General features: G+C 36.0%; 1 protein-coding gene and 1 long non-coding RNA gene across 3 annotated transcripts in view; one reads left to right on the plus strand and one right to left on the minus strand.

Annotated features, from left to right (window-relative positions):
• The window catches only part of LOC143178800 (trehalase), a 204,090-nt gene that overhangs the window by 147,859 nt on the left and 35,856 nt on the right, over window positions 1-20,375 (plus strand). For both annotated transcript variants that reach the window (XM_076377648.1, XM_076377649.1), the window contains exon 7: window positions 743-983. In XM_076377648.1, coding sequence (XP_076233763.1) covers window positions 743-983 — 241 coding nt within the window. The remainder of the gene's footprint in view (window positions 1-742; window positions 984-20,375) is intronic.
• Window positions 7,258-19,910, minus strand: LOC143178801 (uncharacterized). Its single transcript, XR_013001853.1, has 3 exons — window positions 19,873-19,910; window positions 7,608-7,869; window positions 7,258-7,380 (listed from the first exon to the last, which is right to left on the minus strand). It is a non-coding gene; the product is annotated as an uncharacterized LOC143178801 (long non-coding RNA).

Consider the following 20,375-nt stretch of genomic DNA (forward strand, 5'->3'; position numbering starts at 1 on the left):
CGAAAAAGAAATTCTAACCCGTTAGAGAATTCGGTCGATATTGACGAGACATCGTCTAGTTTGGAGCTGTCTGCTACCCTCGCGGATATTAAATCATTTTTTAGAGCTTGTTCCTTTGAATTAAAGAACTTTCAAACGTCCTTGCTATTAACGCATTGACTGTTAATCACTCCGATTAGAGTAATTCGTAGTTTTGTTTACAACACCGACCATCCAAATCAGCAATCTCTACAGGAGCATTGATTATCCTATGTCCTAGGCATTTAGTCACTACCGATGGCGTGTCATCTCAAACAGAGTATATCATCTGCCTCCGAGCTTGTCAGAGCGTTGTGCTTGACGTCCAAATCTCTCTCCGAACAAGTAATACCAGAATCGTAAGACGTTGGACAAACATGTCCAACGTCCATGCATGTCTCCACTATGACCTGCTATCGCTCACTATTCTGTTTTCATCGCAGTCCATACAAGCATACTGTACTCCTGTCCGCGTGCGCTGTCTGCTTAACGCGTTTGGCTAACGATTCACGAGATGTCTTACTGAAGTCCGAGTGTATGGCAAGGAATCGCAAGGTAGTCGTTAAATTTCGTTGCGGTGATTTTACTTTTTGTTGTAATAATTCGCATTAATGAAAACCGTAGCAGTTGGTCTAGCCAAATCAAATTTATTTATGCCTTTTTTTGTTTATTACTTAAATAACCTTTACCCAACACTGATCTACAATTCGGATTTATTTTTCAGAAATCTCAGTATTATGCGAAGATAGCGGCTGAATTACAGCTCGCAATCGACAATGTCCTTTGGAACGAGGAGGAGGGAATATGGCTTGACTACGACACGAAGAACAATCAACCTAGACGTATATTTTATCCGTCGAATCTTGCACCGTTATACACGAGTAGCTACAATCTTCACCAGCAGGAAAAATATGCACTGTCTGCCGTGAAATATCTCAAATTGCAGAACATCGACAGTTTCTTTGGTAAGTTTTTGTGATGGCAAGACAGTTTCGATGGCAAGATAGACATTTCGATTAAACGTTCGCGAATTAATCCACCATTTAATTTCCTCGATGTGCGTTGATTTCCTTAGTGATGGATACTGCTCGGTTTTAATTATTGGATTTCATTTAGACTTTTGTAAGATTTTACTTTTCGAGATGTAGCCTCGAAGAAACATCTGCGAGAAATACTTCCGTATTTTATCGAATTTTTCAGGCCTCCCAATACAAGGTTTATCTTCGAGACTATAGTTCCCATTTCGAAATTTGTTAAACCATCTTTGATATTGACTTACACTAATATTTTGTACAGTTGTATTATTTTATTTATTAAACTCATCTAACTTTGAAACTCAACACTCAGAGAAAATGCATTACTTACAGGAGGATCTAACATTCTAAAAATATATGTTAAACAACAGCATTATTTTTATGATTCTTCTAATCAAGTGTTAGTCGATTTTCCTGTAAGTACATGTGTGCATGAAAAGTATATATTCAAGTACAAAATACAAATAAGATGAAGTTTTAATTTGTGTATTATAGGAAACATTATTAGTCGGACTTTCCTCGTATTTTATGCATAATTTTATTTCTTTAGTTGTGTTAACAAAAATCTATGTTTCAAAAACATTTCTTTAATTGTGTTCAACATATGAATTAGGTGCTCCTCGTATTAAATAGTTCAAATTACAGACATTTAACAAACTAAAAATCCTATTGTTATACGTATATAATGCACATTTAAAGAATAAGAATTTCATTATGTTTCTCTGTTATGCATGCGCGCACACGGATCAAACAGAGATACTAATTCATTCATTTATATAGTACTTAAGTGAAACATATTGAAATAAAATTAAACATAAATTAATTTTTATTACGTAGTTAAATGAAAATAAAATGTTATATCAGTCACTTCGCCTTTATAAAATAAGTTTTTTAATCTTTGATCGCGATAATCGTATAATTTTATTTCAAACTTTTTATTTAAAACACAAAGAAATTTCAGAATAAACATAATGATACAAATTGATTGAAATGAAACTTAATAAGAAATATTAACGAACACATATTGACTTAAGAATTTATTCATGAATGATTATTAATTTCATATGTCCAGTTTCCGGAAATATTTTATTTCTATAAACATAATTTATTTAATTTACTTTAATTAAATGAGTTATATACGTATAATATAAACTTTAAAGCTGAAGAGTAGGGAGGTACGACGAAATATATTGTCACAATAATTTTTATAATTCATCATTTATTTTAATATTTATTGATCGTCTTTGCAAGTATTCATAACATTTGTGAGCACATTGTAAATTAATTAAAGTACATTTCATATAGCTTCATACTACATTTATTACATGACTTTAGTTTTTATCACTAGATATTACGAAACACTACAAACAGGTTCTATAAATATTGCAATGTAAAATAACAAACAGGAGCAAAAGTGCGATTTGACATGGAAAGTTCACACAATTACTACCCAGCGTTTTCCCTTCATATTTCGGAAAAGTAAACAAGAAACAAGTTTCATACGTTTTCATAACCAACATAATAGCATATGTCAATCCTTCACGCTAAACAAATTTATCGAAAAACTAAAGTGACGTTTAATTTTTTCATTAAAATTTATATTTTTTTATAGTATACATATAAGAACATAAAACCGGTTCAACGCACGTCGTGAATATTTCCGAATACGATCATGGCCGAGTATAATCGATGACGAATCGAATCTCCCACACTACTCGCTTATTCTTGGACTCATAGGGGAACATCGCGAGCTGTAAATCTCTGATTCTGATGAAATTTAGAAGGATTGTTGAATAGCTGAAAATATTTGACACGTATTTTTTTCATCGGCTCTAATGCATGTTAACGGGATGAAAACCACCCCCAAGGCGGGGGTTACACATTCGATATGAATTAAATATCTAAATTTCAACAATCAAATCGAGTAGAACTAAGCTTCAAATCGATTTATAAGCAACTACATTCCAACAGTTGATCCAATTTTAGAATAAGCTGAAACATTAGAATTAATCATTCACATAGTTCGTGCATTCGAACCGAATTTAGTATTAAATTGAAACTTTGATTCTCTTTAAGTGGAATCATACATTCCGATTAAATTGAACTAGTCAACCTAAAATTAAATTAGCAGGTGATGATCGAACAGAGTTTACGATTAAGAGAATAAAATTATTTGGTGTTGACTGCTTCATAGTTAGAAAAAACCTTGTTTTTCATGAAAAATCTAACTTGAAATCATCGGTTCCTGAGATATGACGCCTTAATATTAGACATTCTGGATAGCGCAGGTCGAAATTTTAGAAAATGTCGTGACCTACGTTTTCAACATACATTCTTAGTACTTAACAGCAAGCGGTAAACAGTAACAAAATATCCCAACAAAAACGCTGTCACTGCAAAAATGTGTGCCAAGTACATTTGCATAAATCGTACTTATTCCGATTTTGCAAAGTATCGAAATTAAATAAGGCAAAGGATATTAACCTTATAGTTTATGTGAATAGTTTAGTGTACGCTCTACAAAATTTGCAAGATAAGCATCACTTTAAAAGTCATACAAAATGTACTTGACGGGCTCTTTTGCGACAAAATTGTTTTTACCAGGCCTGAATCAAAAGGGGAGTAGGGACTAGAACAGACTAAAGGGGCTATAATCCCCAGCTTTACTGTCTTAGCGGCCACATATTTTGTTGGGATTTCAGCTGTTTTCGTGGTTAGACTTTTTATTAGCATTCAACTTATTTAAATATAATGTGAAAATCGAAACATTGTGTACAATATACGTTAATTAAACATGATACTGTTCAGAGCTGGTAAACTTGCACTTGGGACAGCATAGGGGCAAAAGACTGACTTCACCTTTCCTCACTTAGTATCTAGTTGTGACCGCTTCAACCAATAATACGTTTCGGCTAAAATTACGTGCAACTGTGATCTGTGTTTTTGTTGAGATCGGAATAACCATGATTTCCACAAAAGTATTTGCTACACATTTTTACACTGACAGTGTTTTTGTTTTTGAGTTACTTTTCTCAAAGTTTATCCCCTTTTTTTTAGTTAACACGAATGTGCCAATATATGTATACAGGGTGAGTCACCTAACGTTTGCACCTCAAATATCTTTCTTGTTTTTAAAGATCCGTCAGATGTCTTAAGGACAAAGTTGAATGGTTCAATGGAGCTCACACAATGCCAAAAAAATTTGTTTTTTTGCCATTTTTTTTAGAGGTACCAAGGTCACCTCCATTTTTTTAAATGGAACCACTTTTCAAATACTCTACAATGATGGCCCCCTTCATTAAAAATTCAGTGTCCATTATTATTCAAGTTCATTCAAGGACACGGACAGAGAAAACGTATAAGATTTAAAATATGAAAACGGAATGCCTGTATATCAAAATGCTCGAAAGGATGTCCGTTTACGTCGATGCATTGCTGTAAACTGGCTCGGAAGGAATGTTGAACTGTGACAAGTATATACGAAGTGATATTTGGTCATGCTGTGATGATACGCTGATGCATATCTTCAACTGTTGGAGCATTCATGTACGCGGTTTGTTTTAGCAGGCCTCGCAAAAAGAAATCTAGTGGATTTAAATCAGGCGAACGTGCTGGCCATGAAACAGTTGCACCTCGTTCAATCCATCGGTTTAGAAACCTAGAATCCAACGTTTCTCTTGCTACCCGTGTATAATGAACAGGACAGCCGTCATGTTGATACCACATATTTGCAAGAGAAAAACTTGTTTATAATTTTCTATATTACAAAAAAGAGTTTCCAATTAAGAAATATATTACTAAAATACGTCAAACCTTCCCGAATTAAAATGAAAAAGGAGTCAACTCAATACAGCAAATAACTTCCGAGATAAAAATTCCTAAGTACACCCCGATTTCACGAAAGTAGGCAAAGATTTAATAATTTGATCGCCTGTATTTTTTAAACAAGCTCGAGAACAGCGAAATGATGACTCCCTCCCCCCCCCCCATAATTTCGTGTGGAGTGCATCTTATTCAATTTTGAACAAAATCCCTCATGTCAAGATCGAAAAGTGATCGATTTGGCGTGGAATGACCCAACAGTTTTTATTACAAATCGTAAGCTGTCGTCGCTTACGAGTCTCGAAACAGAGACTTTTGCGCTTTTCGGTTTTCGTATGCGCCTCCGCCGCGTGTCCTGTTCTTTAAACAATTACCGAAGTCGAGGGCTACGTGACGGTTAGGAGGAGACTTATTTCACTAGGACAGAACGGCGCCGCGAAATATATACAACTTAATCTAATTGACATTCTGCCCGCGCGTGAAGAGATGTGTCTCGATCTGCGGTTTTCGATTTCGCCTGGCAATGCCACCGATCGCCGCAGTAGGAAATGTAGTTGCTCCATCCAAAAAGAAGCTAAAGAAAGAGAACTCTGGCTTTTTTCCACCCTACTCGATGGACGCATTTCTGTATAAACCGCTTGTTACATCTCTACGTACTATTTTTGAGTACCTAAAGAAGAATAACCTACTTTTGTAACTACACAATCTATATATTACGATTTAGTTACAGTATTAATTATACTATAATATTCAGCCTTAACGCTTCGCTACTTTTGTTTCTTTGCTCTTAATTTATGTATTGTGCTGTACTCTATTGTTTGTACTGTACCTGTACTCTATATACACTAATGTATTATACATACACTAATTAGTGTATGCTGCTTATAATCCAGTAGGGGGTTACACAGCGTGAATAAAAAAAACTGTGCGATACGATGAATTGTTTTCGACATATAAAAGCCGTACCCATTATTTTAAATTTCACGGTAATTCTTCCAATCGTATATTCCGACCCCAAAAGTAAAACAATTTTTATTGATTCAGCAATTGTTCGCATAAAAAATCTGGAAACAGACGACACCACGCCAATAGTGCCATTAATAAACCTTTAATAACATCGATGTTGCGTCTGATCATTACTTTTACTCTAATTTTGATAACTATACACCTAAAAAGCCCAGCTGTACTAGAAGTGTCCTCGTCAGTTTTAGCCAGGAGTCACGATACTTTTCGTTTCAAATAAAGTACACAGTCTACATATCTTCAGATTAAATCAAAATGTTGTCAGACGGTATTGTCTTAAGCATTTCTGTATTAAATATATAACATATGTAACAGGTAGATAACAAATAAGCAACATCGAAGGCAGTTTCTTTATATAATCGCATAACTCTTGCAAATGGCGAATATAATTTAAAGAAATAAATTTTAGTTTTCTGACATTAAACATTCTGTATCAGTGTCTAGCAATACACCAACGTGATTCTGAGAAAGTATTTCACAATATTGCGTATCAGACTGTTGACGCACATTTATAGTTCATTCATCATAAACAAACAAAGTCCACAAATTAATAGATTTTAAAGAATCAAGAATTCTTTCGACCTTCTTTTTCACCAATTGCATGAAAATCACTTTTTCATGCAAAAAATGAAAACCCGCTTACAAACAATCTTAGTACTTCACTCCTATTTGAAAGTACACATTCTATTAGGGTAGTAAGTATCCACTCTAGACGTACAAAATGGATCCGTGGATTCTGGATCGAGCATTTCGATCTTGTTGCGGGACGGTACGCTTATGTGTGAATAGATCTTTAGTCTTATTCCACTACTTATTCATTGTTAAGAAAAAATATCACCCTGAATCCTCAACAAATATGCAATATTTAAAAAACTTTTTACAGAGGAAAAATTTATAAAGATGTAAATCTATTTTACTTTTACTTTTCAATTTTTTGAATATTAAAATATGTACTACAAAATGAAGGAATATTTTCTGTGCCCAAAACCTCTACTGGTAGAATATCGATTGTTAATCGCCACATTATACAAAAAATTTGAGATTTTAGTAGGGATTTTGTTTGCTTCGCATAAAATTCTAAAAATATGCAATACAGTTTATTTATTTATAATTCATTATAAATTATAATACATTAAATACAATTTACAATTATAATGCATAAATTAAAACATTCTGATAATATTTAGATATTTGTCTTCTAACCTATACAATCAATTTGCCAGCCAATAAAATTTGCAGTAAACACTCATTATACTACCCACATTATCCAACCACATTAAAAGTTTGGAGTAAATCAGCATTAGAAACTCTGTTTACAGATTTCAAATCTAAATAAGCCAATAATCCTTAAAAATTGTAAATTCCTTTTGTTGTGAGAGCAGCGAGTTCTTAAGTCAATGGTAATAATATTATTTTCACAATCCAACATAGTGTAACAACCTAGCTTGTCGTACATGGAATGTTCACAGATATAGCGGCTTACCTATGAACAGGGAGAAGCATTCATATGCCATGTGATTAAGAAATGAATTTCATAGACCTAATATCTAAACTTAAGCTATGCGTGATTACTTCTAACTTATAATTAATTCAGTCTTTTAAGTCAGTATAAAAAAGGAACAATAGTCTGATAGGTATTTCACTAAACCGAGTTGGTAATTAGCTCTATTTACTTATCGACCCAATACTTTTCGATTTGAGATTACTTACGAGTTCTGATTTGAGCAGATGGCAGTGATAAATTACGGTCGATACGGATCAAGGATAGGCCAAAGAGTTGGTTAAAGCTGCCTCGCCCTTGGCTAATCAAGGAGCTGGTTAAAGTTGTCTCGGCTTGGTTTAGGATCCGTGGGACTGTTTGATCATCAGAACCTCGAACCTTGAACATTAAACGTTGAATCGCTGCCGCTGGCGACGCTGTATTTATACTCAGAGGCTGCCTCCTTCCTTTCGACCCAGTGCTTCTGTAATCCTTTGAATTAAGAAATTGAGATTAGGATGTGGTCTCAGATTGCGAAAAATGGAAACATACAAACATGATGAAAGTCTTCACATTTTAAATTTTAAAGTATAGGGGAGCGCGCAGTTGAAATTTGAACTTAAGTCCTTCGGAGTAATAGCTAACCTCAACACGAATTTATTGCAACTCTTATGCGAATTTATTTTGCCTATTGTATATTACTTGTCCCTTTAATAATATAATATTATCAGTAAAAACAATATTTTATAATCTATAATATACTAAAGTAACATATTCTCGCGTTTGCGTTAATGTATCGCACGCACAGTATTGTACGTATATTAATAACACGGAATTGTCCATCTTCAAAACTAACTTACAAAACAGATGTCCAAGAGCATCCAAAATTTAAGTCTCACGAACATCCTAAGGATGTTCAAAATGGACGTAGGATGTGAATCAAACATTAAATGAACATCCTTTGGATGTATAGTGCTGTCTGGGGTTCTACAAATGTTCTATTCGTACTTTCCGAACGCCTTATGTTACAAAATAGGAGGTCTTTAAAACGGCTTCAGTACGTTATACAAATATTTTAAAGACATTTTAACCTACTGGATTCGAGGTCGAGTAGAAGACTGGGATTTGTGACAAATAAAAGACGTATGATACGCCTCGTAGATGTCTACAACACAATAATTTCAGACGGTTTTTAAACATTCATCTGAAATCTTTTTGTAACATCTTAAGGACGAAAATTTCAGATGTTAAGATACCCACCTGGTACATATACATATTAAATGCTTAAGAATGTATATTTACGGCTTAAGAACGTAAATTATTGACATGTTTAAACCATCCATGTATTATGTCTTGAAGGTGTCTTATGGGTGTAAATTTCGGAAGTCCATAAAACATATACCGTGGGATGTTTTTAAGATATCTAAATTATTTCGTGGGATGTTTCTAAGACATCTAAATTATGACGTAGGACGTTCAGACATAGAATGAATATAAAATAGACGTCTTCAAGACAACGTGTACTATCTGAGTACGTGTTTTCAGATACCAAACTCAAAATTTACATTCAAACACACAAGACTGCGTTCCTACTTTTAATATCAACTAATGGAACAACATGAAAGTCAATAAATAATGCCTAAATAAATGAAATTGTTATGAAATACACCTTATAAATTAGATTAAAAACATAACATATTTTATTACCTTCGTCCAAAATACACAATTAGAAACAGAAAGCCGACATAACCAGATGATAGGAATGGCAAACGAACGTCACGTCACATCAAAGTTGGACGTAATCGATTAAAAATGTAATTGGTTACGTAATCAATTACAGTAACTGCAATCACGATATGATCCCAATTATAAAGTAATTGCAACTATAAATGATTACAACTACAATATCGTTACGAATCCAATTATAGATTACTGTGTAATCGTTAATTGCCAAATGTAATTCCTTAACGATTACAATGACGATTAGAATCGTAATTGCTTCGTGCAATTACCTGTATCAACTGTTCGATTTCCAAGCCCGACGTCAAGTGAGACGTCAGAGCCTGAGAGAGAGAGAGGGAAAGACGCATAGGGGCTAATCAGTGTTTCGCGCTTACGGGAGACACCTACCGATTTTTGGTAGTCAGTCTGCGAATATCTGCTAGCGAGCACACATCAGGAAGCACTCTTTGGCTACCGAAACACTCGAGGTTTCATAACCCCTTACACATGTTGCCTTCTCTGTCTCTAGTGATCTGCGTATATTGTTCTGGGTGAATACCACATACTGTACATGGCCCAAACGAAGCACATCGCACTATAAAGAAACGCAGTTTTTTCATAGCAAGTCCGCAGAACCAAATGGAATTAATAAGTTATTTTGACTTCTGGCGGTTGCTATTCGGCGTGGGAGCCTCAGGGAACACTCCTTGGATGGTCACCGGTTTGCGGCGCACTCGTGAGGTACACTTACCGCGAGGCAAGTTTTACTCCTCTGCCGTACCGCTCTACCCCCGCATTCACACAAAAGCACCGTGTGATGAATAGATGCACACGGGTGGGGTGGACGCTGTGTTGTAGTGCATAACCCAGATAGGCCACCGTTATCAGCCACCGGGGCTAGACCAACTAATAGATATGGTCCTCTCGGCTCACGGAGCACAGTTTTTACTGAGCTTCGTTCGAGACAATCCGCCTAACAGGGCATAGAGCGCAGAGAAGAGGTCACCTCCTCTCTATACGTTCGTCAACCGACAGATTCTTCACGGCGAAGAACTGTTGACAATACAGTCCGCTGAATTATCTTGCGCTATACAGCGAGGTATCGCGCACCCCTCCCAAACGGTACGACTACTCATCGCCTGGAGACAGGTCAGACGAATCTAGTGCAAGCTACTTAGACGGTACGGTTCCACCGATTTTTATTCCAGACGTCAGAGACGATAGGATATCCGTTCTACTCCGTCAGGAAAACGAGGCCTAGGACTTCATTGTTCCTGCAGTCGCCTGGTTCAGAATTTAAATAATCGTCTGACCTTGTCAGGACAGACAAAAGGAATTAAAGAAGTACGATTTCTTTTGGTTGACCCACTTTCTCACCTAATCCGGACCGTCGTTAGATCCCCTCAAGCGATCCAAACAAAGTTTCAAATGATCTATATTTATACAGGATGTTCCAAAATTAATAGTGGAAGAAAAAACAGGATAAACCTACATGAAAAAATAAGTCAGAAATACAGAATAAATTTTTTTGATATAGTGCTAGGTTTTCGCGAAAATCAAGTTTGAATTAAGATTGGGTGCAAACGTACGGAAGTATAGTTTTGGGTGCCTAAATGATATAGGGGATAAGGGGAGCGTGCGAACCCACAAACAACACCAATGATCGTTTTCACTCTTTACTTTATTGCGTATCGTGCTCGATGCTATCCGAATAGACACTACAAAGGTGGCTCAAGTTTCTGACCTGACCCTAGCTAATGGCCCCTTCTTCCGGGTCGCTCACGTACCCTCGTCAGGGAAATAACCCATCGTTGCAAGTTCCCACAGGGAACACTCTCAATGTAACCACTGCCTGTCTTTACGATCAGCTAGAAGCATTTCCCTTTCCCTGTTTACCCCTCAAATGTCTGAAACTGTACTTCGGCACACTTGTACTCAGTTAAAATTCTAAATCAATTTTCTTTAAAGTAAAGCATAATATCAAAAAGTTTTCTTCTACACTTTCGTTTTATTATGTCATGCAGAGTCACCTCTTTCTTGCTTGCACCACCAGTTTTGGAACACCCTATATAATATTTCATTTTAATTTAATCTCGTAGAACATACTGACAAAGTTTGAATACTAAGGCATTCTATGTAAGTTGTATAAAGTACAATTTATTAATGTATAAAAAACAACTTCAATTGTCTTGACGTCTTCAAATGTCAATTCCTTTATATCTGTTCCTTCTTTCAGCTGTTATTGAGTATTAAACAAATTAGGAACATCTCTAGCGCATCGAGAGTTCTTAACAGTTACAATGTGATTATTTATGAAATTCGGAGATTTAAGGTAATTTGAACGCAAAATACGAAAGAAAATGATATGATTAAATAATGCTTTCATAATATAACACAATATTGGAACTGATTGGACAAAATGAGTTACTCTGTTTTGTCTAACCGACTGTTACCTTATTTTATTCAATTATGCAGTTCTATAAAAAAGGAACGTTTGGAATTATTTAACCAAGTAAGGTATATATAGACTGGAATTTTTCGCACGATAAATATACAAAAAGCATATGACATTTATACATGAAAAAATTGCATATATGCATTAAAAATATGCACAAATAATATGCACAAATAATATGCACAAATAATATGCAAATACTCAATATTAAGTATCGACAATTATTTTACTGATGTATTATAACTCGAATTACAGTAAATTATAATCGCTGTTTGTAAATGTAATAGCGTAACGTGGTGGCGTTTGTCGGTAAAAATTAATTAATATATCCAAAATGGTGTATATTATATACAGTGAGTCCGCCGAAATCGTAAACAGTCGATTATTTTCTAATCTATTTAAGATATGAAAGAAATCTTTATATGAAATTGAATGGTAAAAGGGGACAGATTTATTGGCTGCAACAATTTTTTCTTGATATTATTGTTTATAGAGATATGAAGGTCAAGTTCAATTATTTAAATGCGATTATATTTTTTATCTGATCAGTTGATATTATGTTTCAAAACGAATTTTGTAACCATTAATGTATATACCTTTTTTCAAATAGCTTTTAAGATATTGCGCTTAAAAGTTTACTGATTTTCAGTAGTAGAAAATCTACCGGGACTAGAAAGCACCGGAGGTGGTCTCGACTCTCACGACCGTATCTAGAGTGTCACGTATTAAACGTTGCCTCTTGAAACCGATATGAAGGGTCTGCGATAGACATGTCAGGCCTAAATTCTAGACAAAAGTTTTCTGACACAGATGCTGCAATGTCAGTGCATTTACTCGGGCTGTTCCATGTATATTTCATCCGATAAATCGCCTTGCACATAAACAGATATTACATCCATTTGATGAATATACATTTGATTATTCACAGCTGCTGCCAGAAGAATTCTAACAATTTCGTATCACGCCATAGGAGCAAAACCTTCTTCATAATTTACACCTTTTCGCTGAGTATGACCACGTGCCGCCAACCTAGACTTGTACTTATTTAATGAACCGTTTTTATTATATTTTATTTTAAATAGCCACTGATTCGTCTATCCATCGACCTTGGAACCAGTATCCATATTTTATTTTTATATAGAGTTTCCAGTTCAGTATTCATTGCATTCAGTCACAACTCTGAATCGTCTCAGTTTAATGCTTCTTCCTCGCTAGTTGAATCTCCTGTTATTTGCGTCGTATGATACAATTTTCTTGGTCTTCCAACTTGGCCAGTTCTTAGAATTTTTTATCTTCCTGATCTACGTCGTGGAGTTTCAGATTCTGATCTTTCGTATTCACTTTCTTTATCGATAATTTCGTCAGGTTGTTCTTCATTTTGTTGACTAATAATTCATTCTGGACGTTCTTCATAAGTATCGTAAAAACTCAGCCGAGCCTAACATGTATATTATGCAACGTTTTCTTAGTTGGTTCCGTTGTCTCAGTGAACTGCACATTATTTACCTTAATTACAGTTTTTGTATTTTGTTTCCATAGTTGATATGCTTTAAATGTGTTATCATAACCAACTAATATGTATTCATCACTTTTTGGCTCAAACTTTCCACGTTTATCACTCTTCTTCAATACAATGGCTCTGCTTCCTATAATTCTTAAATATCCGATTTAAGGATTTTTATTCGACTATGCTTCCAAAGGCGTTTTGTCGTTTAAAATTTTTGTTGGACATCTATTCTGTATATATGTTACAGTGTTTATTACTTCGCCCCACAATGTTTATCAGAGATTCGCCTGTGCCATAATGCACCTTACCATTTCTATAAGCGTACGGTTTGCACGCTCGGCAATTCCGTTTTACTGCAGAGTGTATTCTACGCTTAATTCTCTATTTATTCCTTCTTCTTCCAAAAACTTCGAAAACCCCTTTGATAAATATTCTTTGGCATTGTCTGTGCGCAAACGTTTAATTACTCAATCCGTCGCTTTATCAACTCGACGTTTATAATTTCGAAAATACTTCTGATTTATGACGTAACATTATTTTAGTATATCTTGTGCGATCATCTATGAAACTTACAAAATACTTTGCATCTCCAAGTGATTCTGTCCTCATTGGCCCGCATACATCAGAGTGTACTAAGCTTTGTTTTTCATTACACCCATTGGTTAATTATTTGTATGGTTGCTGACATATTTTTTTTTTTTTTGGTACACTTTATAATTTAAACTGGACATGGTTGAACGTAAGTTTTTACCTTCGACTATTGCACTAGATTTCAATTTCTGCAGATCATTCAGGTTAAGATGTTCATAACGCTGGTGCCACCTTGAGATGTTGTCATATTCACTATTTACATATGCTGCATGGTTATCACTTTGTTTTATATATAACTGTCCATGCTTAACAGCTGTTAGTGTGGTTGTATCACCAGCACTCTTCACAGATGCACCCTTTTTACCAAAAAACAATGTAAACTTTGTCTGTAATGGCTGATAGTAAATTGTTTCTTAGTTCTGGCACATAAATGACATCATTTAACTCTATTAGCTTTGAGCGGTTTTGATCAATACATACTCCTATTTTAATTTTTCCTTCGCCATGGGATTGATCACACTGATTTGCTGCAGCATAAGTATTTGATGTCGTGTTTTGGCTCAACAAATCAAATTTACCTTTTGAGTTAAACATAAGTTTAGTAACTCGACTATCGAGATACGAAGTATCAGATTTGAATACCTCTGCGTTACAGGTAATTGCTGTCATTGCATCAACAGTGTCATTACGTTTTACTTTTGACTTACAGTATCAACTCTTATAACCTTTACCTCCTAACCTTTACTTTACCTTAACCTTACTTTACCAAATTTAAGTAAGGTGGAAAGTGAAAATATTTGAACTTTTGAAAAGATCACGGGTGGCTCGTGCCGCTTGTCCGCGACGCGGAAAATGTTTCAGTTTCAAGAGCGAGAGAGTAAGGTTTACCTTAGGTTCACAATCTGTTCCGACTTTCCGAAGCTGTGTATAGTGATCCGAAGCGCTAAGCTTATGTATACGCGATTCATGCGCTGGTGTATGTACTGGAAGGTAAAATTTTTAATAACTCACTTCGCCAATTTAGATATTAGATTCCAATACCCCATCGACAGCCGTTCTAATTAAGCCTCTCCTCGTTCACACAAGCCCAACCTTTGTTACGTGTTTTTTATTCTGTTTTATCGATAATCCAATAAAAAGTAATACTAAGGTATGGATTTACGGGAATCGACTTTTCATCCTTACATGAGAATATTTTGGGCTGGGCAGGGGATCATTCAAAAAAAGAAAGTTCAATGAAGGGGGGTTTGATTATGATTTTATTCGAAAGACTTTCTAAATTACATAAAAATGCTTAAATTCTGCGACTGTGAATTATCAATATTTGCTCTATTTTGTAACACTCGTATTAATAAATATCAGAAGAATTTCATTAAATTACGATCAGACCACGCTGCGTTGAACTTTTTTTGAAGTTTTGCAACTCAAAATTTTCCCATATAAGGACGAAAAGTCGACTCCCGTAAACTCATATTTTTGTCTAATTTTGTCGGTAAAATCGCTGTTTTGACATATTTGATCCTACCCCCTTAAGGTATAGGACCGCACTTTATACTTCTATTAGACATTTTACTATAAATACATTTTTCATTATTTTTGTCAATAATAAAATTGGGATTGCCTTCAATCCAGTTTGTCATCAACGAAACTTTACTTTTCCAAACTTTCGGTATTTTAATAATGTTGGAACGCACTCTCACAAAATTTATCTTATCGCTTCGCTAATCAAACTAAACTGTTCGAATTCGAAATGCTGCACGTGACATTCAGTAAGAAATTCAAAGTTGTAAGTACATGGTTTGTTATAGTATACATATATTCAGCATTACATTGACGTATAACCGTTATCGACGCTATTTGGTTATGATACGAGTGCTTCCAAATAGATTAAATCAATTTAACGAGATTCTATTCGCGCACATCTGTTTGTGTCTGGTGCTGTCCGGTACGCGGAAAGAAATAACACCACAGTGACCGAAAACTTCGACCATCTTGTCTTAAGTACTCAGGTAGATGTTGTTAAATCACAACAGCCTAGACGATCCAGCTGTTTTGGCTTTTGTACCCCCCCCCCCCCCCCCCCCCACACACACACACACACACACACACACACACTCCTCCCCCCCTCCCCTCTCTTTCTGTTTCTGTTTTAACCTGGTACACGTACCAGTATACCGGGTTGGTATACCCACTCTTCTCTTTGGGAAAAGAAACATTTTAACTAATTATCATTACGAATAATAAAAATTAAAATTAAGGACAATAAAACTAATAGAATAATTATAAGAATTTACAATTTGCATAACTTGTTATAACGAAAGTTATACATACTAAATAGAACAAAATAATGATAACTATTAACTGTCGCGAAAAATCAAAATCCTTTTCATATCAAAATGTGCTGTTTGCTTTCTCTTTCTTTTTTGTTTGTGGTGTTTGAGTCCTCGGCTAATAACGGCTGAGAGGCGATTAATCCTGTTGCACACTGCCTTCATTGTTCACCAGAAGAGTTGCTTTAAGTATTATCTGTAGTACGAGGGATGTTCGTGATTGCTCAGGAAAAATTTATAGAAAAGCCTAAAACAGAAGAGCTGAAACATAAATTTAGTGTTAGAAGTTGACGGAGGGATAGGTGGATTTGAGGAGGTACTCTGTACTTAGAAAAAGAAGAATGAGAGGCCAAGTCAAGCAAGCAGAGAGGTAGAAAAGTAGACTCAGAAGTAGCACACGCACCTGCTCATGCGGGATGCGTTCATTAGTGTGAGAAGATCAGATGAGATGCAGCAGTGTGTTGTGTACTGCTGCATGACAGTGGGTCGCGAACTTCAAGTTTACAGGGAATTTGTTTGGGAAGTAGCGAGTTGGTAGAGCTAACCAGCGAGTTGATATGGGAGGAGGTGTTATATCGTGAGCTATATTTGGAGATAAAATCTATTAGTTTGGAGAGCTTAGCCTTACGGTGAAGTTTATCTATGGAGAAATCTCTTGGTAAGCCGAAAATGAACTTAAGAGCTTTATTCTGCAGTGTTTGTAGGGATTGAATATGAGTGGGTGCAGCTGCACACCAGACCTAGGATCCATGTAGAAGGGCTGCTCTTATATAATATGAATACATTTTCATACGTAGTTCCTGTTTGAGATTAGAAGTGCTTTTGAGGAGCTTGAAAGCGCCACCAATGGCTTTGTTAGCTTTGGAGTGTCTGTCGATTATTGCGAGTTTCCAAGTTAATTTAGTGTCAAATACTGTTACGAGATAAATGACTGTATTGGTCCATGGGATTGATACTCCCTGTAGAGAAAGTGGGAAGGAACCTGTATTTTTATGCGGCGGGAGAAATATATAGCTTGGGTTTTACTAGGGTTTATAAAAAGTTTCCAATCTGTGAAGTATTGATGTAATGTAAGTATAGCTTTCTGTAGTCTTGACTGTATGTGAAAGAGGTTCCATGAGGCAGTTGTGATGGCTGTGTCATCAGCGTATAAAGTAAGTAAGATGTCAAGTGGACTGGGTATGTCAGAAATATAAATAATGAAGAGGAGAGAACCCAGGATGGATCCTTAAGAAACTCCAGCGTGAATGGAGCATGGTGTAGATTTGCTAGAACCAATTTGGACGAAGAATTCTCTGTTCTTAAGATAATTTTGCATCAGATGTATGAGCTTGACTAGAAGTTCATCATGCTAGACAGAGTCGAAAGCCTTCCCAGATCAAGGAGAACCATGGAGGCAAAGCGCTTTACATTGAATTCGTGGGTGAGAAGCTGTGCTACTCGTACAAGTTGGTAAATAGTAGAATGGTTGGGTCTGAATCCAAATTTAAAATGTGGAATGATATTATTATTGTTGGTATGTGTTAGGATTGCTTTTGCGATTATTTTCTCAAATATTTTGTAATGATGTAGAAAGCAGACTAATTGGAAGATCGTTCTGAGTTTGGGTTTTGTCTTCATCTGGCTTGGATATAGGAATTATTTTAAACATTTTCCAGTAGGAAGGAAAATATTTCAATTGTATACAAGCTCTGAATATGTAGTAGACTTGAGTGAAGACCTTCCCAGAGGCTTGTCTAAGTACCTCTGAAGAGAGGACATCAGGACCCGCGGCTTTTTTGAAGTCAAGGCTGAAGATAAATTTTTTGACATTGACAGGTGTGAGGAATTTGCTGAGGTCTTCAGGTAGTGATGTAAAGGGGGATTGTTGCTGCTAAAGGATGTTAATTGTTCTTAGATTGTGTTGTCTATTCTGGAGAATATTGAAGCTGCATGATTGTAGGTTGCTTGAAATTGAGCAGCCAAGGCATTACTTTTGCTAATCTCCGTAGTGTGTAATTGACCAGAGGAGTCGTGTAACTGTGGAATGAGCGTCTTGGTTTCAATAATCTTTTTGTATATCGGCCAGAATGTGTGGTTGTGTACGAAGGCATTTTTAACTTGACTTTGTATTTCCGTAACTTTCAAAGCAATAACCTTTCTGTTTAACTTTTTGGCAAGAGCTTTATATAATTGTTGGTATAATTATTAGGTTGCCCGTACGGTACCACGAATGCTTAACTGAGTTGTGGAGAGCTTCAATGGATTTGAATTAAGAGTCGGGTGAGAAGTCAAGTGCAGAGATCAGTACAAGTAACGAAGCTTCCTTTCTACATTTAGCAAGGAAAGAGCCAAGTTGCTGGATCAAGTTGTCAATGTCGGGTGTTGTGTTAAAGAAAGTGGTAATCTATTGTACGCGCATATGTCACAGGAGGTGCATTGTAGTTGAGAATTTGAGATAGCGTGACGGGTTTGTGGTACGAATTTAGGTCATCAATTGCATTACATGAGAAGCGAAATTGGGAGTTAATAAGGAACAGGGCGTTGGTATAGGGGTTATGGTTTGGGGTGAAATGCGTTTGGGTAGGGGGAAACAGTAGATTATAGGGAGCACTATTGGAATAATTTTTGGGATGCTACCGTTGTAATCGCGAGAGGAGATTCATGATGGATGTCTCATATTAAAGTTCGAGGACAAACGGGGTACCAAAGGAGGTAATTGCATCCAGAAAGTCGGGGGTTAGTTTGACAGAGGAAGGACAGTATGCAAAGATGAAAATTAGGTTGAGGCTTCTGAGTTTGATCGCGACAACTTCTACCTTACCGATGCTGGGTAGTAAATGTGAAGTGTAGGCAAGATTTTTATGGAGGAGTAATTTTTTTGTCAAGAAATTTAATAAGTGCAGGACAACCAGAATAATTTACAATGTGATTCCCCCCACAGTTTGCACATTTGAGTGGTAGTTTCAGACAGGAGCGTGTAAGGGGGGCTTCTCCATATTTAACATATTTTTCGGTTCTGTTGCAATTATCAGAGGCATGACTAAACGATTGACATCGGAATCACTGAGTGTATCTCCCGATGTTACTGAATTTCTTGCAGTAAACCCGCAGATAGAAGAGGTGGTGATTTGTGAAGTTCTTCGTATATTGGTGACTTGTGAAAAAGTTGTGGTAGCCGGAAAGGAGATTTTCTAAATGGAAAAATTAGAAATTTACTTTGCACCGGAACGCAGTTAAGGGGATTTAATCCTACTGATTTTAACTTGTCTAATACTTCACTTTGTGCTATGGAGGGAAGGCCTTTTAGAATGACTATGAGTGGTTTCTCTGATTTTAAGAAGTGTGGAACTGGGGTCCTTTTACAATAAGGATTTTCTTAAATTCTGCGTAATCCTGGATATCTTGAAAATTTACTCTAACCTGATCGCCAAGAAATTTTAGGTTGAATTTATCGCCAATGGTATTTTTTAATTGTCTAGGAATGGAAATTACACTGTGAGCTCCCGTGTCAATGAAAAAGGGGGAAAGTCAATCCTGCAGAGCAGGCCTTTGGGGACCTACTGCAGAAGGGGTGATGGGTTTGGTTCGGACTGGTTGTTCGTAATTACTAGCGTTTACATCACTTACCATGTTCTTGAAGAAATCAGAGTTTAAGAAGTTAAATCTATTTTTTGTGAAGATTTTCGGAGTAACCGAAGTATATTATGGTTCGATATTCATGACGGCACTGCTTCCGGAGCTGTGTGTCCGAATTTCAGCCTTACCCTTCTTGACAATGGAGCTAGATTGATATGGAGTAGCTAGTTCAGTGTCAGAAATATTATAGCGTTAAGAAAGCACAGCGGATACGCAAGCAAGAGCACATGAAACACCAATATCTTCGGCGTACGCGCGAGGCAGGTACTCACTTTTATGACCAGGTTCCGGATTCGAACGATCCGCAAGGTCCGACAGTTCGACAGAGAGTGAACCGGGATAAAATGTGCCGTTTGCTGCTCGTGCAGCTCCTTTTATACCTAGTGCTCAGCAGTTCGCGCATGAGCAGTTAGCTATTTGTAATGATGGTTCTATTCTATTCGCGCACACTGTGTTTTGAATTCACAAAAAATACATAATATTTTATAAGAAAAGAACGTAATTAGAATATATGATACACAATACAGTTAAAAATGCAAAATAATAATGCTATTTATAATTAGCTTATATAGAAGTTAATGATTAATAATATAATGAATGGTAGAAAAAGATAGAAATACAAATATATACGTGATAATTTTAAGGGGTGGTAGGAGATTCAAATTGGAGCACAAAATGTTCTATGGCATATTATCTGATCAGTCTTTATTTTGCAATAATAATGTCTTAAACATATCTATATACTAAACTAACAATCAGAGGATTCTGTAATTTT

Source organism: Calliopsis andreniformis, chromosome 5, assembly GCF_051401765.1.
Source record: "Calliopsis andreniformis isolate RMS-2024a chromosome 5, iyCalAndr_principal, whole genome shotgun sequence".
Lineage (NCBI taxonomy): Eukaryota > Metazoa > Arthropoda > Insecta > Hymenoptera > Andrenidae > Calliopsis > Calliopsis andreniformis.